This window comes from Balaenoptera ricei, chromosome X (genome assembly GCF_028023285.1).
Source record: "Balaenoptera ricei isolate mBalRic1 chromosome X, mBalRic1.hap2, whole genome shotgun sequence".
In the NCBI taxonomy this organism is placed as follows: domain Eukaryota; kingdom Metazoa; phylum Chordata; class Mammalia; order Artiodactyla; family Balaenopteridae; genus Balaenoptera; species Balaenoptera ricei.
In genome coordinates, this window is record NC_082660.1 from 59772406 (window position 1) to 59799481 (window position 27076).

General features: G+C 37.7%; 1 protein-coding gene across 3 annotated transcripts in view; it reads left to right on the forward strand.

Moving 5' to 3' along the window:
* Window positions 1-27076, forward strand: part of AR (androgen receptor) — a 169401-nt gene that overhangs the window by 80604 nt on the left and 61721 nt on the right. For 2 of the 3 annotated variants that reach the window (XM_059910027.1, XM_059910028.1), the window contains exon 2: window positions 16444-16595. The exons of the other annotated variant lie outside the window; for it this stretch is intronic. In XM_059910027.1, the coding sequence (XP_059766010.1) occupies window positions 16444-16595 (152 nt within the window). The remainder of the gene's footprint in view (window positions 1-16443; window positions 16596-27076) is intronic. 3 annotated transcript variants of the gene reach the window in all.

Consider the following 27076-nt stretch of genomic DNA (forward strand, 5'->3'; position numbering starts at 1 on the left):
GGAAATTTATAGTGATAAATGCCTATTTCTATGGTCTGAATATTTGTATCCCCACCTAAATTCATATGTTGAAATCCTAATGCCCAATATGATGGTATTAGAAGTTGGGGCCTTTGGGAGGTACTGAGAATATGAGCGTGGCACCCTCATGAGTGGAATTAGTGCTCTTATAAAAGAGGCCCCAGAGAGCTTGCTTGCCCTTCTGCCATGTAAGAAAACAACAAGAAGTCTGCAAACTGGAAGAGGGCATACATCTGACAATGCTGGTCTCCTGATCTCACATTTCCCACCTCCCGAACTGTGAGGAATAAATTTCTTTTGTTTATAAACCACCCAATCTGAGGTATTTTGTTATAGTAGCTAGAACAGACTAAGACACCTACATTAACAAGGAATAAAAATCTTAATAGCTTAACCTTCCACTTTAGGAAACTAGAAAAAGAAGAGCAAAATAAAAACAAAGAAAGTAGGAAGAAAGATTAATAAAGATTAAAGTGGAAATAAATGAAATATAGGATAGAAAAAATCAATAGAATCAATGAAATAAAAAGTTGGTTCTTTGAAAGATCAACAAAATTGACAAACTGTTAGGTTAACTATGTGAAAAAAAGATAACTCACATTACAAAATTGGCAATGAAAGTGGGGACATCACTACCTACCTTAAAAAATAAAAAGAATTTAAGGGGAATGCTATGAACAACTGTATGACAACAAATTACATAACCTAGATGAAATGGAAAATACCCAGGAAGACACAAACTATCCAAACTGACTCAGGAGGAAATAGAAAATCTGCATAGTTCTATAACAAGTAAATAGAGTGAATTACTAATAAAGAAACTTCCCATAAAGAGAAACTCAGATCCAGATGTTTTCACTGGTGAGCTCTATCAAATGTTTTAAGAAGAATTAATACCAGTCTTTCACAAACTCTTCCAAAAAATAGAAGTGAAAGCACTTCCCCCCAAGTTTTGTGGTTCTCCAAAACCAAAGATATCACACACACACACACACACACACACATACACAAAAACAAACAAAAAACAAAAACTAGAGACCAATATCAGTTCTGAATATAGATTTTTTAAAAATCCTCAACAAAATAATAGCAAACCAGCAACAAATAAAAAGGATTATAATGACCAAGTAGGATTTATATCAAGAATGTAAAATTGGGATTTATCTCAGGAAGGTAAGGTTGGAAAATTGGCTAATAAATATAATGCACCATATTTAAGAGAATAAAGGCATCATGATCATCTCAATATATGCAGAAAAGCATTGGCAAAATCTCTAACACTCTTTCATGATTAAAACAGTCAACAAACCAGGAAAAGGAGAGAACTTACTCAAATGGATAATGGATATCTATGAAAAACCCACAGCTAACATCATACTTAAGAGTGAAAGAATGAAAGCTTTCCCTGTAAGATCAAAAACGAGACAAGGATATCCGCTGTCACCATTTCTATTCACCATTGTATTGGAGGTTCTAGCCAGGGAAATTAGACAAGAAACAAAGTAAAAATCATCCAGATTGTAAAGGAAGAAAGAAAAGCATCTTTATTCAAGATGACAAATTGCTAGAAAGATACAACCTGCCAAGAATGAATCAAGAAGAAACAACAGCTTGAACAGACCAATGACTAGAAGTGAAATTAAATTTGTTAATAAAAGCAAAAAAACTCCCAGCAAACAAAATCAGGACTGGAGGTCTTCATAGGTGAATCCTTACAAACATATAAGGAAGAATTAATGTCAGTTCTTCTCACACTATTCCAAAAAATTGAAGAGGATGAAAGACATCCAAATTCACTCTAGGAGGACACCTTTACACTGATACAAAAACCAGACACAGAGACTACAAAAAAGAATATTTTTGGTCAATTCTTTGATGAATATAGATGCAAAAATCCTCAACAAAACATTAGCAAACTGAATCCAACAATATATAAAAAGGATCATACGCCATGATCAAGTTGGATTTATTCCAGGAATGCAAGGATAGTTCAGTATTCACGATTCAATCATTAATATTAGCAAAACAAAAAGAGGAATAAAAATCACATGATCATCTCAATAGATGCAGGAAAAGCATTTGAAAAAATTCAACATCCATTCATGATGAAAACTCTAATCAAAGTGTGTATAGAGGGAAAATATCTCAACATAATAAATGCCATTTACAACAATCCCACAACCAACATTATATTCAGTGGTGAAAAGCTGAAAGCCTTCCTGCTTATTCAGGAACAAGACAAGGATGCCCAGTCTTGTCCCTTCTATTTAACATCATATTGGAAGTCCTAGCCACAGCAATCAGAACCAAAAAAAAAAAAAAAGAAAGAAATAGAAGTTATCCAAATTGGAAGGGTAAAATTGTCACCATTCGCAGATGACATGATACTTTATATATGGAACTGTAAAGTCTCCAGCTCAAAACTGTTAGAACCAAGAAATTAACTCAGTAAGTTTCCAGTATACAAGATTAATATACAGAAATCTGTTGGATTTCTATATGCTAATAATTAAATAACAGAATTTTTTAAAATCTCATTTAAAATTGCATCAAAAGAAAAATATACCTAGGAATAAACATAACCAAGGAGGTGAAGGAACTATACTGTGAAAACTGTAAAACATTGATGAAGGAAATTGAAGATTATACAAAGAAATGAAAAAATTATCCTGTGCTCTTTGATTGGAAGAATTAATATTGTTAAAATGTCCATACTATCCTAAGCAATCTACAGATTTAATGCAATCCTATCAAAATGCCCATGAAATTTTTCACAGAACTGGAATAAATCATTCTAAAATTCATATGGAACCACAAAGTCCCCAAATTGCCAAAGCAACCTTGAGAAAAAAGAGCAGGGCTGGAGGTATTACCCTCTCAGACTTCAGACTATATTACAAAGCTACAGTAATCAGAACAGCATGGTACCAGCACAAAAACAGACATGTAGATAAATGGAACAGAATAGAGAACCCAGAAATAGACCCAAACATCTATGGTCAATTAATCTATGACAAAGAAGGCAAGAATATAGAACGGAGGAAAGATTATCTCTTCAACAAGTGGTGCTGGGAAAACCTGACAGCCACATGTAAAATAATGAGATTCAAACATTCCTTCACATTATATGCAAAAATAAAATCAAAATCTAAAGACCTAAATGTAAAAATGAAAATCATAAAAGTCCTAGAAGTGAACATAAGCAGAACACTCTTTGACATAAATCACAGCAATGTTTTTTTGGATTGGTCTCCTCAGGCAAAAGCAACAAAAGCAAAAATAAACAAGTGGGACCTAATTACACTTAAAAGCTTTTGCCCAGCAAGGGAAACCGTCAACAAAACAAAAAGACAACCTATGGACTGGGAGAAAATATTTACAAATGATGTGACCAGCAAGGGGTTAATATCCAAGGTAAATAAACAGCTCATACAACTCAATATCAAACAAACAACCCAATAAAAAATGCGAAAAAGACCTGAATAGACATTCTTCCAAAGAAGAAATACAGGTGACTAACAGACACATGAAAAGATGCTCAAAATCGTTAATTATTAAAGGAATGCATATCAAAACAACAGTGAGATATCACCTCAGACCTGTCAGAATGGCCATTCATCTAAAAGCCTACAAATAACAAATGTTGGAGAGGATGGGGAGAAAAAGGAACCCTGTACACTGTTGGTGGGAATGTAAATTGGTGCTGCCCCTATGGAAAACAGTGTGGAATTTCCTCAAAAAACTAAAAATAGAACTACCACATGATCCAGAAATTCCGCTCCTGGGTATATATCCAGAAAAAATGAAAAAAGTTATTTGAAAAAGGGCATGCATCCCACTGTTCATAGCATCACTATTTACAATAGCCAAAACATGGAAGCAACCCAAGTGCCCATCAATAGACGGTTGGATTAAGGAGATGTGATACACATACACACACACATACACACACACACACACACACACACACAATGGAATATTATTCAGCAATAAAAAAGAATGAAATTCTGCCATTTGCAGCAACATGAATGGACCTAGAACACATGATGCTCAGTGAAATAAGTCAGACAAAGAAAGACAAATACTGTATGATATCACTTATACATGGAATCTAAAACATAATATAAATTAATGTATATGCAAAACAGAAACATGGGGCTTCCCTGGTGGCACAGTGACTGCCAATGCAGGGGACACGGGTTCGAACCCTGGTCTGGGAAGATCCCACATGCCGCGGAGCAACTGGGCCCGTGAGCCACAACTACTGAGCCTGCACGTCTGTAGCCTGTGCTCCACAACAAGAAAGGCCTCGACAGTGAGAGGCCCATGCACCGCGATGAAGAGTGGCCCCCGCTTGCCACAACTAGAGAAAGCCCTCGCACAGAAACGAAGACCCAACACAGCCAAAAATTAATTAATTAATTAATTAATTTAAAAAAAAAAAGCAGAAACAGACTCACAGGTATAGAAAACAAAAGTGTGGTTACCAAAGAGGGGAGGGACAAATGAGTAGCATGTGATTAACTAATACAAACTACTAAGTTTAGTAGATAAGCAACAAGGATTTGTAAAGCACAGCAAGTTATAGCCATTACCTTGTAATAACCTATAACAGAGAATAATTCTCAAAAATACTGAATCACTATGCTGTGCAGCTGAAAGTAATATGATATTGTAAATCAACTATACTTCAATTACAAAAAAAAACTATAAAACACTATGGAAATAAACTTAAGGTGTAAATCAATTTAATAATATTCTGTGTTCATTGATCTGAAGATTTAATATGTTTTATTTTTTTTAAATATAGTTAATATAGTTTCAAGTGTACTACATAATGATTTGACATTTGTATATATTGTGAAATGATCCCATGATGTCTAGTAACCATCTGTCCCATACAAAATTGTTAAATTATTTATACTGCATATTGCATTGTTGTGACTTATTTATCATATTACTGGAGGTTTGGATCATCTCAACCCCTTCACCTTTCCCCTCATCCCCCAACACCCATTCATCTGGGAACCACCCATTTCTTCTCTTTATAAGTCATTTTTTGGTTTGTTTTTCTTGTTTTTTATTTATTTATTTTTATAACCAAGGACTACACTCTTTTTCTAAGTTTTGTTTGTTTATTTTTTAATATTTATTTATTTATTTATTTTGACTGCACTGAGTCTTAGTTGCGGCACATGGGATTTTTAGTTGTGGCATGCTGGCTTCTTAGTTGCAGCATGCAGACTTCTTAGTTGCAGCATGTGGACTCTTAGTTGTGGCATGTGAACTCTTAGTTGCAGCATGCATGTGGGATCTACTTCACTGACCAGGGATTGAACCCGGGCCCCCTGCCTTGGGAACATGGAGTCGTACCCACTGGACCACCAAGGAATTCCTTTTCTTGTGTTTTATGTTCCATGTATAAGTGAAAACAAGCAGAATCTGTCTTTCTCTATCTGACTTATTTCACATAGCATAATACCCTCTAGATCCATTCATGCTGTCAGGAATAGCAAGATTTCATTTTTTAATGGCTGAGTAATATTTCACTGTGGTGTGTGTGGTTGTATACCATATATTCTTTATCCATTCATCTATGGATGGGTACTTAGATTACTTCCATATCTTGACTATAGTAAATAATGCTTCAATGAACATAGGGTACATATATCTTTTTGAATTGGTATTTTTGTTTTCTTTGGGTAAATATCCAGAAGTGAATTGCTGGATTGGATGGCAGTTCTATTTTTAATTTTTTGACGAACCTCTGTATTGTTTTGCCTAGTGGCTGCACCAACACACATTCCCACCAACAGTGCACGAGGAGTCTCTTTCCTCCACATCCTTGCCAACAGTTGTTTTTTGTTGTCTTTTTGATGGTAGCCATTCTGACAGGTGTGAGGTGGTATCTCATTGTGATTTTGATTTGCATTTCCCTGATGATTAGTGATGCTGAGCATCTTTTCCTGTGACAGTTGGCAATCTGTTTGTCTTCTCTGGAAAATTGTCTACTCAGGTTTTCTGCCCATTTTTAATTGGGTTGTGTTTTCTTTTATGTTGAGTTGTGTGAGTTTTTTGTATATTTTTGATATTAATACCTTGTCAGACATATCATTTGCAAATATTTTCTTTCACTCAATAAGCTACCTTTTCATTTTTTTGATAGTTTCAGTCAATGTGCAAAAGCTCTTTAGTTTGATGTAGTACCATTTGTTCCCATTTGTTTATTTTTGCTTTTGTTTCTCATACTTGAAGAGATATATAAAAAATATAATGCTAAGACTGATGTCAAAGAGCATACTGCCTGTTTTCATGTAGGACTTTGTTATTTCACATCTTACATTTAAGTCTTTAATCCATTTTGAGTTTACTTTTTTATATGGTGTGAGAATGTAGTCCAATTTGATTTTTTTGCCTATAGCTATCCAGTTTCCCCAACGCTGTTTATTGAAGAGGCTCTCTTTTCCCCATTGTATATTCTTGCCTCCTTTGCCTCCACTAATTGACCATAGAAGTGTGGGTTTATTTGTGGGCTCTCTATTCTGTTTCACTGATCCAATACAATACTGTTTTGATTACTGTAGCTTTGTGGTATAGTTTGAAATTATAGAGCATGATATCTACAGCTTTGTTCTTCTTTCCCAAGACTGTTTAGGCTATTTAGGGTCTTTTGTGTTTCCATAGAAATTTTAGAATTATATTTTCTAGTTCTGTGTAAAATGCCATTGGTATTTTGACAGGGATTGTTTTGAAATTGTATATTGCCTTGGGAGTATGGTCATTTTAACAATATTAATTCTTCCAATTCCTGATCACGGTATATCTTTCCATATGTTTGTGTTGACTTCAACTTATTTCATCAGTATCTTTTAGTTTTCAGTAAAGAGGTCTTCCAACCTTGGTTAAATTTATTCCTAGATATTTTATTCTTTTTAATGTAATTGTAGATTGGATTGTTTTTTATTATTTCTCTTTCAGATAGTTTGTTATTAGCTTATGGAAATACAACAGATTTCTGTATTTTAATTTTTTATCCTGCCACTTTACTGAATTTACTGTTAGTTCTAAGTGTTTTGTGTGTGTGTGTGTGGCATCTTTAGGACTTTTTGTATATAGTGTCATGTTATCTGCAAACACTGACTGCTTTATTTCTTGCTTTTCCAATTTGGAGTATTTTTTACCCATTTTTCTTACCTGATTGCAGTTGCTAGGATTCCAGTACTATGTTGAATAAAAGAAGAAAGAGTGGGCATCCTTGTTTTGTCCCTAATCTTAGAGGAAAAGATTTTAGCTTTTCACCATTGAGTATTATGTTGGCTGTAGGTTTGTCATATATGACCTTTATTATGTTGAGGTATGTTCCCTCTAGATCCACTTTTTTATCATAAATCATTGTTGAATTTGGTCAAATGCTCTCTCTACATCTATTGAGAGTAGCATATGATTTTTTTTTCCTTCAGTTTCTGAAGTGGTGTATCACAATGATTGATTTGCAGATACCAAACCATCCTGTATCCCGGGATAAATCTCACTAGATCTTTTTTTCTTTTTTTTGGCCATGCCACACAGCTTGTGGGGTTTTGGTTCCTTGACCAGGGATCGAACCCGAGCCCTCGGCAGTGAGAGCATGGAGTCCTAACCACTGGACCACCAGGGAGGGAATTCCCTCACTTAATTATTGTGTATGATCCTTTTGATGTATTGTTGAATTTTGTTTGCTAATATTTTATCGAGTATTCTTCCATTTATGTTCATCAGTGATCTTGGCAGGTAATTTTCTTATTTTGTGATATCTTTGTCTGGTTTTGGTATCCAGGTGATGCTGGCCTCATATGATGAGTTTGGAAGCATTCCTTGCTCCTCATTTTTTTTTGAATAGTTTCAGAAGGATAGATGTTAAATCTTCTTCAACTGTTTTGAAGAATTCACCTGTGAAGCCGTCTGGTCCTGGACTTTTCTTTGTTAGGATTTTTGTATTACTGATTCAACTTTATTATTGTTAATTGGTCTCTTCATATTTTCTATTTCTTCATTATTCAGTCTTGGGAGAATATATGTTTCTAGGAACCTATCCATTTTTTTCTAGGTTGTCCATTTTATTTTTGTATAAGTATACATAGTAATCTTTTATTATACTTTGTATTTTTGTTGTGTCAGTTGTAACTTTTCTTTCACTTCTGATGTTATTTATGTGAGTCTTCTCTACTTCTTTTTTGATGAGTCTGGCTAAAAGTTTATCAAATTTATTTATCTTTTCAAAGAGACATTTCTTTCTTTCATTGATATTTTCTATTGTCTTTTTATCTCTATTTTATTTATTTCTGTTCTGTCCTTTATTATTTCTTTCCTTCTATTAATTTTGGGTTTTGTTTGTTCTTCCTTTTCTAGGACTTTTAGGTATAAGTTTTGGTTGTTTATTTGATATTTTTCTTGTTTTTGTGAGGTAGGCTTCTATCTCTATCACTATAAAAATTCCTCTACAAAATGCTTTTGCTGCATCCTGTTGATCTTGGATCATTGTGTTTTCATTTTCATTTTTCTTCAGATATTTTTTATTTCCTCTTTGATTCCTTCAGTGACTCTTTGTTTGTTTAGTAGCATATTTTAGCCTCCATGTGTTTGTGTTTTTTCCAGTTTTTTTTTTTTTCTTGTTGATTTCTAGCCTCATTCTGTTGTGGTCAGAAAATATTCTTGATATGATTTCAGTCTTTGTAATTTATTGAGCTTGTTTTGTGACCTAGCATGTGGTCTATCGTGGAGAATGTTCCATGTGCCCTTAAAAAGAAAGTGTATTTTACTGCTTTTGGATGAAATGTTCTATATAGATCTATTAAGTCCATCTGATCTAATGTGTACTTTCAGGCCTGTGTTTCCTTACTGATTTTCTGTCTGGATGATATTTTCTTTGATATACATAGGGTGTCAAAGCCCTCTACTATTATTGTGTTACTATCAGTTTTTCCCTTTATGTTTGTTAATATTTGCTTTATGTATTTAAGTGCTCTTATGTTGGGTGCATATGTATTTACTATTGTTATATTTTATTGTTCAATTAATCCCTTTATCATTATTTAATGTTCTTAGTCATCTCTTGTTATATTTTTTTAATATCTATTTTGTTTGATATAAGTATTGGTACTTTAGCTTTCCTTCCATTTCATCTGCATGGAATACATTTTTCTGTCCCTTCACTTCCAGTCTGTGTGTGTCTTTCAATCTGAAGTGAGTCTACTGTAGGCAGCATATATATGGGTCTTATTTTTTTTTAATGCATTCATTCTCTCTATGTCTTTTGACTGGAGCATGTAGTCCATTTACATTTAAAGTAATTATTTACTCATTGCCCTTTTGTTAATTGTTTTCTGGTGGTTTTTGCACTTTTTTTCTTCTTCTTCCTCTCTCTTCCTTTTTGATTTGATGACTTTCTTTAGTGTTATGTTTGAATTTCTCTTTTTTGCATGTGTACCTTATGTTATATATATATATATATATATATATATATATATATATATATATATATAATGATAACGATTTGATGTTCATCATCTTTTAAGTTTGAATGCATTCTAACAACCCTACATTTTTATCACCCCCCCAAACATTTGATGTTTTTGATATCATATTTTACATCTTTTTGTTTTGTGTATTCTTTAACTACTTATTGTGGATAGATATAGATGATTTTACTACTTTTGTCTTTTAACCTTGGTACCAGTTTTATATGTGGTTAATCTATTACCTTCACTGTATCTTTGCCTTTACCAATGAAATCTTTTATCACATACTTTTCATATTTCTAGTTATGGTCTTTTCTTGCAGTGTGGATTTAGTGGTAGTAAACTCTTTTCACTTCTTTTTGATAGTGAAACCCTTTATCTCTCCTTTAAATCTGAATGATAAACTTGTTGGGGAGAATATTCTTTGTTGTATGTTTTTCCCTTTCATCACTTTTAATATATCTTGCCATTCCCTTCTGACCTGCAAATTTCCTGCTGAAAAGTGAGCTGATAGTCTTGTTAGTCTTTCTAATTGTTTAATTCTCTTGCTGCTTTTAAGATTCTCTTTAACTATTGCCATTTTTATTTGTCTGTCTTGGTGTGGACCTTTTGGGGTTCATCTTGTTTGGTACTCTTTGTGCTTTCTGGACCTTGATGTCTGTTTCTTTTCCCTGGTTAGGGAAGTTTTCAGGTATTATTTCTTCAAATAAGTTATCTGCCCCTTTCCCTCTTTTTTCTCCTTCTGGGATCCCTATAATGTGAATGGTAGTACACTTGATGTTGTCCCATATGTCTCTTAAACTGTTCTCATTTAAATTATTTTTTCTCTTCAGCCTGGGTGATTTCCACTACTCTGTATTCCAGTTTGCTGATCCATTCCTCTGTATCACCTTATCTATGGTTGATTCCTTCTAGTATATTTTTTATTTCAATTATTGTATTCTTCAGTTCTGTTTGGTTCTTATAATTTCTATCTCCTTGTTAAAATTCTGTTCATCCATTCTTCTCCCAAGTTCATTGAGCACCCTTATGATCATTAACTTGAACTCTTTATTGGATATATTGCATATCTCCATTTCATTTAGTTCATTTTCTGAGGTTTTGTCCTGTTCCTTTGTTTGGAATATAGTCCTCTGTCTCCTCATTTTGCCTAATTTTCTGTTTTTCTTTCTACTTATTAGGCAGATCAGTTATGTTTCACAGTCTTGGAGAAGTGACGTTATATAGAGGATGTTCTATGAGGCCCAGCAGCACACTGCCCTCTGTTCACCAGAGATATATGCTCTGATGGTGCCCCCTTGTACATGCATGTGCCCTTCTTTTGTGGCAGGGCTGACTACTGTGGGAATGCTGGTAGGTGGGGTTGGTTCCCAGCCTGTTTGGCTGCCAGGCCCTCCCTTGTGCAGTGGCTGCTGGCTTGATGGTGGGTGGGGCCGGGTCCTGAGTCAGCTGGCTGTGTGGCCCAAGGGTTCCTGGGGCTGATGCCAGCCCCCTGGTGGGTGGGGCTTGGCCCTGGTATAGCTGGCTTCAGATCCTGTTGGGTCCCAGGGCTGGTGCTGGTCTGTGGATGGGGAGGGCTGGGCCCTCGTGCAGCTGCCTCTGTGACCCCAGGAGTCTGGTGCTGGTGCTGACTAGCTGGTGTGTGGAGTTGGGTCCTGATGTGAGAAGATTTAGTATTGTTAAGATGGTAATACTTTCCATGGATTCAAGACCATCTCTCTCAAAATCCCAACTCACTTCTTAGCAATGGTGTGAGCTGCTTTACCTCCAGAATCTCACTGAATCTTCATAGCAGTCTTGTGAGTTCTATATTTCTTTATGCATTTTGCATGTGAAGAAATTTAGGTAAAATGACTTGTTCAAGGTCATTCTGTTAGAAAGTGGCAGAGATGACCATGAAAACCAGATGTTGTACCTGTATACCTTCCCACTTCAACAAAAGGCGTCATTAAAGAGAATTGGAGAGACATGACATAAGCTCGGGTAATACTTTTAAAAGAAAACATGATTGTCTTCTTGGACAGACAGTTATCAAATTTAGAATCTCAGGCTGTCAGGGGAAAAGTAGCTACAAGTCTTATGTCATTACTTTGCCAATTTTTCTACTGAAATATCCTTTATACCCCCAAAGAAGTAGGCACAAGTGATCTATGAGGAGAAAATAACTTTGAACTCTTTGATTTTTATCTTAAAAATTCATGTAAAGTCTTCATTATATTCCACAATGTGATTAATAAAAATATTTTTTAAATTACTCAACATCAGGAAAAATATGATGCTCTGTAAAGATGTTTGGTGGTTTCCTAAATCCCTTCCTGTTTGAAAAGTACAGAGGTATGTATAAAAATGATATACTTTTACACATCTAGCCTTTTTTCCTTCTCTCTCCACCTATATTTACCTTTCCCTAAGAATACTATGTAGCCAAGAAGGATGGTCTTTTCTATTTTAAGACTATAAGACATTTCCCTTTTTTATGGTAAGACAAAAGGTAATGGCATTCTAGACTTATAATGCAGCTACCATGTGGCAGGCATAGAGGGAAGGGCTTAACATTTGTTATTCAATGTAGTTCTCACAAAAGCCCTCAAGGGTAGAAAATATCCCCACTCTCCAGACAAGGCAAGTTGATCTCAGAGAGCCTAATTGCTGGGCCCAAGGTTCAGTGGTAGAGGCAAGATATTAACCCAGGTCTGGCTGGCTCAAAAGCCCTGCTGAGTTTATATTCTCTCCCAAACAGGGAAAACTGGTCTGTGACTTTTACATTTCATCCTGGTTCCACAATCACTGAGGGACTTGCTTAAATTAGCCAGACCCCTTAAGGTATCTAAAGTATCCTCAAGTCTGAGAGACAGAGAGAGATCAGGGGAGAGAGAGAGAGAGACTGAGATTACAGCTGGGTGCCAAGGGTTTCTGAACCCAACTTCCTCATAGTTGAGCTGGCGTTTGTAAGCCTATAGCTTCTAGTAAACCACTTTCATTTAATTAATTGTGAAACCATTGGAGAATAGCAAGTCATGTTCTTGTTTGGAAAATTTCCATGCTATGTGGCAGGGCTTTTGCTTCAGACTTCATAAAACTGAATGCCCAGCATTGGAATAATAAGTGAGCACATAACACAGGGGAGGTGGTAAAAAACACAATGTTGCATGCAAATTCTGCACTTACTTATTCTCAAAGCAAACCTTTGCTGTGCTTGCAGTTAGAATGTTATGTAGGGAGATGTTAGAAACTTCTGAGGTTTTTCTTTTAATTTTTTTTATTGTGTTCTGTTATAACCATACAAAATACAAGTAACATGCAAGTTACTTATACAGCATAATAATAATAAAACAAACACTCATGAGCCCTGATTAAGGAACAAGAACATTAACACTATTTTTTGTTCACTAGTTTAACTAACCCCAGGACCTAGAATGGTGCCAGATATGTAGCAGGTGCTTAATAAATATTTTTTTTAATGAATGCATAAATCAGTTTGTATCTCCCTTCCTTATATTATTACCCCACAGCTTCCCCTCAGGGATAACCACTGTCCTATATTTGGGGTTTATCACTCCCTGGCATTTTTATGTCTTTTCACATATATATTCCCAAATTACATATTGTTTACTTTTCTTTCTTTTCAAATTCTATGTAATGGAATCATATTGTATGTATGCTATCATGAATTGTCTTTTATGCAACATTAGCTTGTGAGATTCACCTATTTGTAGATATATTCCGTTCCTTGTCATTGCTGAATTGTACTTTATTGAATGAGTATGATATAATTTATCCTTTCTCCTCTCAGTGGATGTTTATCATTTCTGCTTCTATAAACAAAGCTGGTATGTCCATTTCTGCATATGCTTCCTGGTACAAATGTGCACAAGTTTCTCTAGAATGCGAACCTGGGAGAGGGACTGCAGTTGTAATTCTCATTTCCAGTGCTAGAAGATCAATCAGTCCATGAGTCACTGCAATGTGCCCTTTGTTCACACTAGGCCAGGGTCAGTGGGAATCCTGTCCAAATCATTTTGCCAGAGAGAGGAGGTAGAGAGAGACTGGCCTGGTAAGGTCAGGAAATATCTCAGGCCTCTAGCCAAAGTGGGTTGTAATTAGGAAAAATTCAAATTCTAAAATTGCCTTCATTACTTCTCCTACTCTTCCACCTCCTTTATAGTTATTTTTGTGTGAAGTGTATTTTATTAAATTCATATCTAATAAATAAAATGATGACTTTCTTCAGTCTTTAAGTATTGATTATAAATTTGATTAATTAGATTCTTTTAAATAATTTGTGTTATATTTTAAATTTTAGTATGGATGAAAATTTCTATTTTTAAAGGCTCTTTCCAAAAAGACCACTTATTTACTTTATGCAGGTTCTCATTTTGTTTATCTAATATTTACTCTTCAATCATATAATAATAATTACTGGCATTACCATCATCATCTCATTCATATATACACATATATACCTTTATACCTGTCAAAATGCATTTCTGTCTTTGAGGTACTTTCTCATTTGTAGCAATATGCACTCTACTTTATTATATCATCTACTATGTTATTTTACAGTTCTTTGCTTCCTGTCTTTCTTCTCTACTAAATAGCAAGTTGCTTAGAGGCAAGGATAATATCTTGATCATCACTATATCCCCAGCACTTAGCCCTGTACCTGGTCCATAGGGCCAGGTGATACTAGTTGAGTTGAATCAACCTATCTAATCTAGACCTTCAGTCTCATAACATGGTTAGCCATTGGTTACAAATCCACACTTTGTAGTCAGACTTACCTCGGATGGTAACCTGGCATTTCCACTTACTAGAGGAGTGATCTTGAACAAGTTTACTTAATTTTCCTGAGCATCAGCTTCCTCTCCTACAATATAGTGATGATACAGAACTACCTGGTAGGGTTGTTATAAAGATTAAATGAGATGATATATATGAAATAGCTTGGCACATAAAGTGCCTTAATACATGTCCTTTAGATTTTAACTGTATTAGTTACAGAAGTCATAAAATGTAAGAAGAAGATGAAGACACTTAAAAACAAACAAATAAACAACAACAAAAACCCTCTGCATCTTCTCCTTGTTTCATGAATGAGGATGGGGGCACAATTTTTACCCAAGGAAATGACATTTTTAGCCAAAGGAATGACATTCTTAGCTCCTGGCCCATTTGTTTATGGAAAGTGAGCCCTTTTCCTGTGGAACTTGTGGCCCTCTTAGTCTTGGTTTGGTGGACAGACTCCTGCTGGCTTTCCGGTTAAGGTAGGAAAGGGAAGGATTATGGGGAGAAGAGATAGGCCGCCATAATCGGCTGCTGGGTTTGCATATGAGGAGAACTTTCTGAGTGCTTTCTGTTGTACTTGGGATGTGAATAAAAGCTAATATTTGTGTCTTAGAGATAAAGTGCTTGTCAAGTGTAGCCTGAGTGAAAGCCTTCTTTGCTCTTGCCCTGCCAGGGCTGCTCACTGAGCACTGAGAGGAGGATAACCTTTCATACTCTTTTGGGATTCTGATGACTGTGCTGAGTATGATAACCAAAGAGCCATGGGTAGAAAGTGAAGGTGAGTACTGAGAAGACAATAGGGTAATGGAAACTGTGTTAGATTTGGAGTTAGAGAGTCCTGGGCTTGGGTCAAATAGTTTTGAGCTTTCCTTCTCTGAGTCTGACTTTCTTCATCTGATATAATAATGAGAAAAAAATGTCTCACAAAATTGTTTTGAGGAGTTGAAATCACCCAACACAGTGAACAGGCTTATTTTCCTTCCTTCTTTGCTTAGTAAGAAAGAAGTATTCATAAAAATGGTGGCTGCATTCCTGTGGATGAGAGAATATGCAGTTATCACCTATCTGTGGCAGATTTACCCAAGAAGTCACTTAACATTTTGTTTAATGATTAGACATAGGACATAGAAGAGAAAAATTTGACCTTTGGGTAGTACGAACCATGTTCCATTTGTTTAAATTTGAGTTAATTACCATGGGAGACTAAGAGCTACCTTTCCATTAAGGTTTTAGGATTGGCTTTCTGGCCCTCTCCTTCAGTTCACTTGGAAGGACACAGACACAGATCCTCTTGGAGATAGGCAGTTAAACTAGGTGACCTGTGAAGCTCCATCCTAGCCCAAGGAACCTGAGTATTCAAATGGCTAAGTGTTGAGATGGTTGCCTGAAAGATTTCCAGCATCATTGTGCATCATTACACAATAAAATCTGGCATAGGGATTCTGCTACTTTATGTTATAGAATGTGGGTGGGGGATTTCCATGTGATCTAGATAGACTCCTAAAGAAAGTGAGGGAATGGAAAAAAGACCAAAGAAGACTGGTATGATAATACTAATCATGATCCCTCACTTCTGTATTCATTTCAAGAGCTTTTTATACTTTTGTTTAATTCATACCTCCACTCACACAAGTAGCTCAGTAAGATGGGTGATAATTATTCCTACTTACAGATGAGAGTGAGGCTCAGAGAACTAGAGCAAAGCACATCAAAGTGCTTTGATGCTTAGTCTGGTTTTGCCATAGGTCTCCCTTTGGATAAGGTAAGGTCTTAGGGCTGAGTTCATACCATTTAGTTACTCTGAAATTGTTTCCTGACCACCAACTTAAGTTAAAGACCTTAACCTCAGGTTTCTGCCTTCATCCTTCCCTCATGTAGACATAGCCCATGGGATTGGCTGATTCCAGAGAACTTCTCACATGCTTTCACAGGATCCAAAAGGGCTCTGTCCATATGACAGGAAACCCTACAAACATAATCCCTAGGAGAAGTCCAAGGAAAATTCAGCTTCACCCTGACTCAGTTAAGCAATAAATAATAATTTACACGTGCACTTTACTGCTGAAGACTTCAGACTTCTACCCTCCTGTTTCTGTCAAGTACTGACATGTGTTGCATTGTTCCTCTTCGGTCTTTTCAGTTTGGAGACTACCAGGGACCATGTTCTGCCCATCGACTATTACTTTCCACCCCAGAAGACCTGCCTGATTTGTGGGGATGAAGCTTCTGGCTGTCACTATGGAGCTCTCACTTGTGGAAGCTGCAAAGTCTTCTTTAAAAGAGCCGCTGAAGGTAAAGGGTCTTGGACACTAACTTCTGTTTCCCTTTCTCCTTTATCTTCTAAAAAGAGACACCAGTCTATCAGGACCCAGGATTTTATCATCTCTGAGACAAGGTAACTGGCAGGGCTGGTTCAAAGAACCTAAGAGCCTTAAAAAAAGTCAGTTTTCATACTTGCTGGTCCCCTGGCTTTGGCAGCCTTGGTAGTATAGGCAATGTAGGCAATGAAGGTGGTCCCAGCTGGTGATTGGAGCTTGGTGGGTCCTAGGAATGAAAGAAAAATTAATGATTTGAAAAGATTTAATTTCCTCCTTGCTTGTGTTCCATTCTCCTGCCTAGTGAGGGAAAAAATTGTCCTTATTAGAGAGGTTAGAAGTGGAGAAACCCCAACCGAATCCCCAGCCTGTTCTCTGTGGTGAATACGAAACTGTTCCTTCGTGAAGGCTTCCTGGCCTCGGCCCCAGAAAGGAAGTGTTCTCACTGTTCAGCAGACCATCAGTCTATGCACCTGCTCCCTCCTGTTGCTGCATCCTTGGGGCCTCTTTGCATTAATAGCTCCTAGGTAGATAAGGACCCAAAGTGATGAAACATTTTTATTCTCTCCAGAGACTTGCCCTCAGGCCCTGTCCATTGGTCCAGAACCATAAGCTAAGTTGCATCTTATATTTGGCTAAGTGGGCTCAAACCCTGGCTCCTTAGTATTATTTAGCTTAAAACAATTAATGTCTGCTTAGCACCCAGAGGTGCTCAGGCTGCATCTTACAGCAGGAACTCACACTTCCAGACCTCCTATATATACTAGTGCCTCCTTCCTTCCCAATCTCCCTGGGCTTAAGCCTCCTACCCATCCACTTCATTCCACATCCTGTACTAAGGGCTTTCTTCTCAAAGGGATGCTGATGAACAGTTTCTAGACAGAGATGCTCTGCTCTGGGAGCAGACCCAGTTGCTAAACACCACTATTTACTCCTGCCTCCACTTTCCACAAAGGAAGTACTTCCTGCCAAGACCTTTTTCTTCCTTCCCACTGGCCTAGAAGTTTTGAGTTCCAAGTCAGAATCAAAACAGACAGCTTTTCCTTATATAAAGGCTACAATCCCTGAGGACAGTCTTGAAAGTGGTAGGTATATAGGCCACACCTTTCAGCAGGAATATGATGACACCCACCAGAGGACAGCAGAAGCACCACAGAGTTCTTGGCATCTAGAGAAAAGGTAGAAAGTGTGTGCCCTTTAACTGGCCTCCCTGTTGATAGCCAATTGGAATGATGATTATCTTTTCACCATTTTAGCCAGATGGCAGGAATACCTATAAAATGGAAAGCTATTTTGTTTTCTTCCAGTCCCCCAGGCAACAAGGAGGCAGCTAACATTTAGTATTAATGAAAATATGCTGCATGTTCCACCCATAGCCTTGAGTGACGCATTGCTACTGCTTACACTGGGCAGTATGAAGTCCAGGGCACCAGTGCCTAGGCGTAGGCAGTTTGGAAAGAGACAGAGAGCAGTGTCTTCCTTTCTTAAGAGTACTCACAAAAGAATGGCTGTCAGAAAAGGAAATGAGGAGTAGCTCCAAAGACTTCAGATCACCCCAACTTCTCCAGTGAGAACCTGTCTCTTCCCCATACCCTGTCATCGGGTAGGCCCTATCTATAGAGCAGAGAATGAACCACAGCACCCATCTAGAGCTAATGTGTCAGTAAGCCCAAGCACCACAGTAATAGCAGCCTTATTAGATGGGAAAAGAGTTCAAGAAAACAAGCAAAAAGCAAATTCAATAGTCAGATAGATTAGATTGTATTTGATGCTGCCTTTGGGTTTTACAAATCTGGGTCATGATATTGTTGCTTTTGGAAAACAGTGGGAATGATCAACCATATTGTGAAAGAGAAGATTTTGCTGTCATAACTATTCCACATGGGAGCTTTCTGAGGAAGTTAAGGCTGAAGGAGGGAGGCAGGCAGAAGGGCAGCTGGCAGGGCTGTCTGGGAGGAGCTCTGCTATTATGTGGATCTTGGACTATTTGAGAACAAGGAAGCTGGGGGGAGGGGTAATCACTCATATTACTGAGCACTTGGAAATCCAGCAAGGTCTCAAAATTCTTCAGTCCCTAGAATCACTTGTTAGGGAAACTTGGTGATATTTTATTTGAGAAAATGAGACTCTATGAACTCATGGAGCCAAATGCTCTTAACTGCTTGAAATATTAAAATCTCCAGTGGATTCATTGCAAAACTATGGAGCCCATTGGTTCCTTTGGAATGTGAACCCCAGATTCCAGTCCTGAGCCCTTTGAGGGACAGGAGAATGTGGTTTAAGAAAAAACATGAAACAAAGCAAAAAAAAAAATATTGGTGTTTTCTTTCACCTCCCATCTGTAAAGCTTGGTAGCTGGAGTTTACTGCCATTATTATCTCTATTTGAAGGCAAAGGGCTGTCTTATTACCTGCAGAGAACATTTATTGATTTTTTTTTTTTACAATGTGTCTTTATTGCCCAAATGGCCTTTCTGAAGGTGATTGTGAATCTGCCTTGTTGAAACTTGGAATTCCACCTGTCTTGGAGGGAGTGGGAGCACAAATCTTTTCTTCCTCATTTGTCGTTGTCAGTAAGCTCAGATGGAGTATTCAGAGTGTTGATTACCACTTTATTCATGGTTTCAGAAATCTCTGGACTGGGCACAGGTACAAGACTTAAAAGCCTGGCACGTCAGACAGAAATCCATTTCTAGCTTTGGTAGTTCATAAACCATGAAGCTTTAATGCTGTCATTGGTGCAAGGCTCAGCACAGAGTCGATTGTAATCTAGCCAGGTTTTCCTGTTGAGGAGGAAGAAGAGAAGAGAGCCCCACATTTTCTCGTTGTCAGTAATGCTGGAAGTTTGGGGTGATGGTGAGGCTAGTCAGGGAAGGATCTGAATATTTTGAGATTAAAAAATAATGGTAATAGGTCAAGGGGGTAAAAACCACTAAAATCTTGCTTGATGGGAACTTAGTGAAAGAATGTGTTTGTGTATGTGTGTGTGTGTGTGTAAGCGCATTTGAGTGGATGATCTGTGGGTTTGAAACGGGCATGTAGAGAATCAGTTAGTGGTGGGTGGGTGGGATGAGTGGGGAGGTGAAAGGGGAAGGCATGTTAGATGCTATCAAAAAGACCAGGAAGTCAAAGGAAGGTGATATCCATGAGTAGGGTAGGGGCTCAGAGGGGGTTTAGTTGTGTGACATTGGATAAGAAAATTTCCCCCTTTGGACCTCAGTGTTCCCTGTCTGTAAAATAAGAGAGTTAAACTAGATACTTTTAAAATGCCTTTTCAGCTTACACTTTTTGTGACAATTCTACAAGTTCCAAACACCATCACTGTTAATTTCAGCAAACACACATGCATTTATACCTGTATGCATGTTTGGTGTTGCCTTCCTAGAAGATGGTGAATCCTAGCTCCCATTCTCTTAAAAAAATCAATCTTCAGATGGGGATAGAGCCAGCTGAGAGAGTGCACTGTGGATGGGCTGGGTTAAAAGTCAGGACTCTGAGATTCCCTCTTCTCCCAGCATTATGACCATGGCTGGATAACTTCCTTTCTTTTCCATTTTCTCATCTGGAAAATCAGGATATGAATCCTCATCTCTACCTCATCATGTTTCAAAGAGGGTTAATTAATTCATCATGTGCATTATGTGCTCAAGAATTTACTATTTTTCAGACATTTTCTAGTAAAACATTGGAGATTGTACATCCATTTGTTTTGTACACATGGAGCACTGTTTGGTACACATCATAAAATTGAAACTGTAGTTTACATTCTGAACTCAAAGAATTACACCATCCTCACTGATGTTTACAATATGTCCCAATTTAGTATCCTTGGCAAATTTTATATAAGTATGGCTTTGATTCTTTCTCTTGCCCCAGGTTTTTGTGAGGGAAGAAATGTAAGTGAACCCTTATTGAACTCTTTCTGTCCTTTAAATCTACTCTTTCCCACCTCAACTCATGTGGAATTGAATGTTACTTCTTGTTTGGAGTCTTGCAGAGAGTTTTTGGTGCATATCAGTGTCCCCTTCACTCCCTGACTTTCGGAGGAACATTTCCCAAGGGCAAGTTAACTCTGCTAGGAGGATCTACTTGCAACTTCAACAGAGCCTTAATCAGGTATCTTTGGCCAAGAAGTTGACTGATCCTGATTGCACGAGTCCTAGAGGTTTTTTCACAAAGCTCCTATTATCTTTTATCTGTCTCTGGTGTTCTTAAATATCATAGCCAGACTTTAGATTAGTGGGTCAGCAAACTTTTTTCTATAAAGGGCCAGATAGTAAATATTTTAGACTTTGTGGCCTATATGGTCTCTGACTGTACTATTCAACTCTGCCTTTGTAGCATGAAAGCAAACCTAGACAAAACTAATGGGTTTAGCTGTACTACAGTAAAACTTTATGGGCACTGAAATTTATATTTCATTTAATTTTCACATGCCTTTAAATAATATTTTTTTATTTTTTCCAACCATTTAAAATGTAAAAATCATTCTCAGTTCTTGAGCCACACAAAGACAAGCAGCACATTGGATTTGGCTGGTGAATTGTAGTTTGTTGACTCTTGCTCCTGTGCTTACAAATCTGCATAGTAAATTTTGCTCTTTCTGGTCTCCTGATGTCTTAGCAACTCTCTAGATTATCTAATTTTAAACATTCTTCTGAGTTGGCCAGTCAAAGTTTGTTCCCCTTGCTTGCCTAGAATGCCTGGTCTGGTGGCATCTAGGTCCTGAACTTTTTTCACTAAACAGGAGAAAAATAAACAAATCTAGGAATGCTACAAGAGGATACTTTTGTTCTGATGATCTTGCTGATCACTCACCCTTGCAATACGCAGAGGAGAAGTTGAAAATATTCTACACATTTTCTTTTTAGACTTTTGTACTGTAACCATGTGGATAACTATAAAATATATATGAATGAGTTTTGATGGATGCCACATATACCCCAGATGGTAAAGAGGAAGAGCTTTGGGGACGATCTGGTACTAAGCGTTATGGAAAAACTCTCTGTCTCATAGAAAGTAAGGCCCAGGTGGCCAGTTGAGTTATGAATCTACCATATATTTCCCCATGATTCTTTGTCTTTACACATTTGCTGGCTTAATTCTGGTCCTCCTCATCACAAGACTAGACCACAGGCCTGCAGAATAAGTAATTTAGCTCTGTAACTCATTTCAGTTGATGCCCACCCAAGTCTCTTATTAGAGCCCAATTTGGGAGCCATGTCAAGAATTTGCCATTGCTGGTCTATAGTGCCCTGTGGCTGCTTATTTATAGCATGTGCATTTTATGAAACAATGATTAACATGAAATTTCTGTGTCACTTGCAAGATCTTCTGAGTCCATTATCTCACTCCACCTTGCCTTATTATTCCCCAGTGTGTTATATTTTTAAAGCCCGTCCATATACTGCAGCCAGAAGCTTTTTAAATCCCTCACAGAATCTCTTGATAATTGTGAAACTCTGGGTGGTAGATTTTAGCAGTTGGTTGCTCTTGAAAGGGTGTTAGACCCCCTTTTTCTTCAGAGGTAGGAGTTATTTCTTACTTCTCTGATCTCTAGTCTAATCCCATGGCAAGAAACACACTGTCCCTCATAATAACTGAATTCTGGGAGAAGCCGTTATTTCAAAAAACAATCTCTTCAGTTATAATAGTCATGTGTGCGTACTTCTGGAACCTATTTTTCAGGTGTTCATGCTCCTTCTCTTCATGGCTAGGTAACTGCCCTCAGCATTCCAAGGAGGCAGGTAATCTTTTTACCTGCCAGAAGAGAGCACAGAAAAGGAAATTTCCTCCTATCCAAAGAAGGAAACTGGGATTTGGAGGTGAATGATTCTTTATAAAGGGAGCAAAGAGATTAGAATTCTCAGTCCGTTTGCTTCCAGCCCATGTTGTGACTCCTGATACATCCCACTGAAATCACCACAGCTTCTGGCTAGACTGGTGCCTATATTTTACTGAGTACGTCATAAGAACAGACCTGGTGGTAATCTACTCATGCATTCAGTCAGTATACATTTGCTGGGTGCTTACTACACATGAGATACTAGGCTCACATACTCAAGATACAGAGCCTGCCTGAAGGAACTTAGTGATCATAACCCTGGACACCTTTAAATTTCTTCAGTGGATGAAGACCTCTCATATCCAATTTCCATTGAACTTCCCAACCACCTAGAACAGAGGAAGAGGTCATCCTCCTTATTTTCCATGTAAGCAAACTGAGGTTTTGTCAGTTAATCAACAGGTAGTAAGTGGACTATCTGGATTTAAACCCAGGCCTTCTGGGTCCAATGCTAGCAGTCACTCTCTTACAGCACAGCTACCCCTCAAATATATAAGCATACTAACCTAAAGCAGAAAGGAAGTGCAATGCCTAGGCAAACAAGAAAAACAACAGTGAAGAGGAACAATAGAGTCAGAAATGAAAGAATTTATGAAAGACTTAAGTACTGTGGGGAGAAACCAAGGAGCCAATGAGTAGCACCAATATCACAGGGAGCTTTCTTCCTAAAAAAGCTCCAAATACTTAAAACTCTTCATTAGGTAGGGCCAGGGACATGTGAGTAATAGTCCTTCTGCCAACTCCTACTCTTCAGAGGGAAAGTTCTGATTCTGATGAAACCAGGCTTGATAGCTCTTAATTCACTCTCATCACACAACCACAGAACAGGAAGCATGATTTAACACCTGTGCACATGAGAATTTTACTCCTCACTACCAAGCTAAGGGAAGAACTCAGAGACAGGGTGTATGGATACAAATGGTAGAATCATGGTTCCTGGACTCTTTGCTTTGAGCCTTCTCAGAGAAGTGTGCCACAGAATGTTTTCCATGGGGCCAGGAGCAAGAGAACTCCATTCCCCTCCTCTTTGATGTCATAAACCAGAAAATATTGTCTTTCAGGACAGAGCTAAAAATTGAGGCAAAATCTTCTTCTCTTTTATCAGGGTTTTAAATTTTTAATTGTCCTTCCTCTCCTGGTTCACCTCATAGTGTAGACGGACCATGATTTCACTGTGGTACTTGGATATGGGACCTGGAGACTGTGAGCCTCTTACAGGTCCATAAGTTAGATAACCACATTTCTATAGTCCCATGTTCACAAGTTCTTTCACTTTCTGGGCAGTTGACTCAGCCATGAGTTATTTAATGAAAAGACTTAAAAGGTTTGCAGTACTTGGAATCACAGGATCTTTAAATGCTAACTTGTTAAAATTTGAAGGAAGAGAACTCAGAAATCTAAAAATGTGACCAAGTCATTTTATAGATGAGGAAACTGAAGCCCAGAGAGAGGAAGTGACTTTTCCAGGTTCATAGAACATATAAACGGCAGAAATGAGGGTCTCCCAGCCATTTCTTGCTTCTTGTCTGAGGGGTTCTCCAGCCTCACAGCTGATCAGCAGAGCTTCAGAGATTGTTGCCTTGGAACCTCCAAGAATTGTGTGAGGCAGCATAATAAACCTTTAACTTGACTGCAGGGATATCTAAAATTGCGATTTGATGACTGGCACTTTCCCCAGATAACATCCATTTATTCAACAAACAGTCAATGCTTACTTATTGTGTACACTAGACCTATACCAGGCACTGGGATAAGAGATAACAACAAAAACTAGTCATTGAACACTCAGTATGTATTAGTTGCTTTGTAGACATTTTCTCATTCGATCCCCACAATAACCCTATGATGTAGGTATTATCATTAGCCCTATTTGCAAATGAGGGAACGGAGGCATAGAAAAGTTAAAGTGACTTGCCCAAAGTCATATAACTTGTTAGTGGCTGTGGAGTGAATATGACACAGAGTTTCCAACATAATAGAGTAAAATAAGTGCTGTACTAGAAGTAAGTACACAATCCACTGAGCAGACAGAATAAGAGAATGAGTTATTTTACCTGGAATGTTTAAGAAAGCTTCAAAGAGGAGTTAAGGGTTGATTTAGGTCTGAAGGGATGCGTAATAGTTTGCCAAGTACAAAAGGTAGGAAGTGAACTTCAGGAAGACAGGACTTCAGGAACAGACTGACCAAAGACAGGGCTGTGTGAAAGTTGGATGCTTGTTTTAGGAACATTTTGGAGTCCAGAAGTGGTTGAGGGGAACCTCATCAGATGCAGCAGGTCCCTTGACCAGCCTTCAGTTACCCTTTTATGCCTGCACCCCCCACCCCGATGCTGAGCTGTACATCGCTCTCCTACTCTACTCTCTGGGCTTTTTGGAAGCACACTGCTATCTAGGTAGTGGAATAAGATGCAGTGCAAGAGCACCAAATGGGGCTCTGGTTCTGCCATTGACTTACTATGTGGCCTTAGGCATGTCTCATTCCTTCTTTTCACTTCAAATCTCCATCTAAATAATAAAAGCGTTGAACTAAATGATCTTGAATATTTTAGCAATAAATCTATAGCAACCTAAATCTTTAACAATAAATCTCTAAAATTTTATAGATACTCCAGATGTTTCTATTGGCCAGTGGTTCACTTTATATGCATCAGCCTTGGAAAATAGACCTGAACCCAATCCTTAACTCCAAGACTTAATAGATATGCAGCCTTGAGCAAGTCACTTAACTTCTTTGTGCCTCTGTGAAGATAGTAATAGGTCACAAGGTTATTGTAAGAACTAAATGATATGTAACACAGCTCCAGTGCCCAATAAGTTTTGGTTCCTTCTACTGGAGTGAAGCCTTGGTCATTGGCACACATACACTTATGGTGTTCCCTGGGTAGCAGAAAGGAGAGATGGCAGATAGTATTTATGGTAGTTCTCTGGTAAAGAAGGCTTTGGGTTGGTGTAAGGTTCTCAAACAACCACTTATCTTCAGTGTTACTTAATTGGTGATCCGAAGGGCCAGTAGCATTTGTATAAGAACATAGCAAAGGTCAATCTCTTCCTCTTTCCTCTTGGCCTCCCAGGGCACTATGAGTAACATTCCCCAGAAAGCCCAGCAAGCATGTGTTCATCGCCTCTCTTGAGTTTTGGGCTTTGGACTCGAAAGTGTCAGAGCTCTCTGTGTATCTTTGTCTGCAACAAGATTTGTCTGACCTCCCTGGTAAATTCAGATCCATAGCCACAGGTCAGGAGAAAAGCTAAGAGAGGTCATAAATTATCTTCCACATTCTTCAGCCATTGGTTTCCCTCATCCAGCCAGAGGCGTGTCTTAAAAGTATGTTGGGGTCAGATTCAATAGAAACCTGAGCCAGCACCTGTGTAAATAAAATTTTAAGGCTTCTTTTCCTGAAGCCGGATGGATATTTTTTAAAACCAAGCTGGACTGTATTTTATCTAGAGTGCTGTCTCCTATATTCTTAGTGCTTTGGACCCCTTGGAGGAATGTAGTCTGGTTGTAGTGTTATTGTTTTGTTTATTATTTGTGAGGGAGGGGCATTTATTTCAAAAATCGGATAATGCCTTGGTATGGCCTGTGACTTCACTGTGTATAAAATGAAACTGGTGATGTACCGTCATTCATTCTGCCTCCCATAGATTGGCTTTATATCCCTCCATCCACGCCCGCTCTTCAATTTTGATCCTTTTAAAAACCAGCCAACAAGGTTCCTTAAAAAACTAAAAATAGAACTACCATACGACCCAGCAATCCCACTACTGGGCATATACCCTGATAAAACCATAATTCAAAAAAAGTCATGTACCACAATGTTCATTGCAGCTCTATTTACAATAGCCAGGACATGGAAGCAACCTAAGTGTCCATCATCAGATGAATGGATAAAGAAGATGTGGCACATATATACAGTGGAATATTACTCAGCCATAAAAAGAAACGAAATTGAGTTATTTGTAGTGAGGTGGATGGACCTAGAGTCTGTCATACAGAGTGAAGCAAGTCTGAAGGAGAAAAACAAATACCGTATGCTAACACATATATATGGAATCTAAAAAAAAAAAAAAAAAAGGTTCTGAAGAACCTAGGGGCAGGACAGGAATAAAGACGCAGACGTAGAGAATAGACTTGAGGACACAGGGAGGGGGAAGGGTAAGCTGGGACAAAGTGAGAGAGTGGCATGGACTTATATATACTACCAAATGTAAAATAGATAGCTAGTGGGAAGCAGCTGCATAGCACAGGGAGATCAGCTCGGTGCTTTGTGTCCACCTAGAGGGGTGGGATAGGGAGGGTGGGAGGGAGACACAAGAGGGAGGAGATATGGGGATATATGTATATGTATAGCTGATTCACTATGTTATAAAGCAGAAACTAACACACCATTGTAAAGCAATTATACTCCAATAAAGATGTTAAAAAAATAAATAATGGAAATATGTATGGAAATATGTTAATATAAATGTTTCAGACATTAAAAAAATAAAAATAAAAATAAATAAATAAATAAATAAATAAATAAAATTAATTAATTAATTTAATAAAATAAAAAAAAATTTTAAAAACCCAAAAATACAGCCAACCCAAACCAGCATGTAACATACTACTTATCT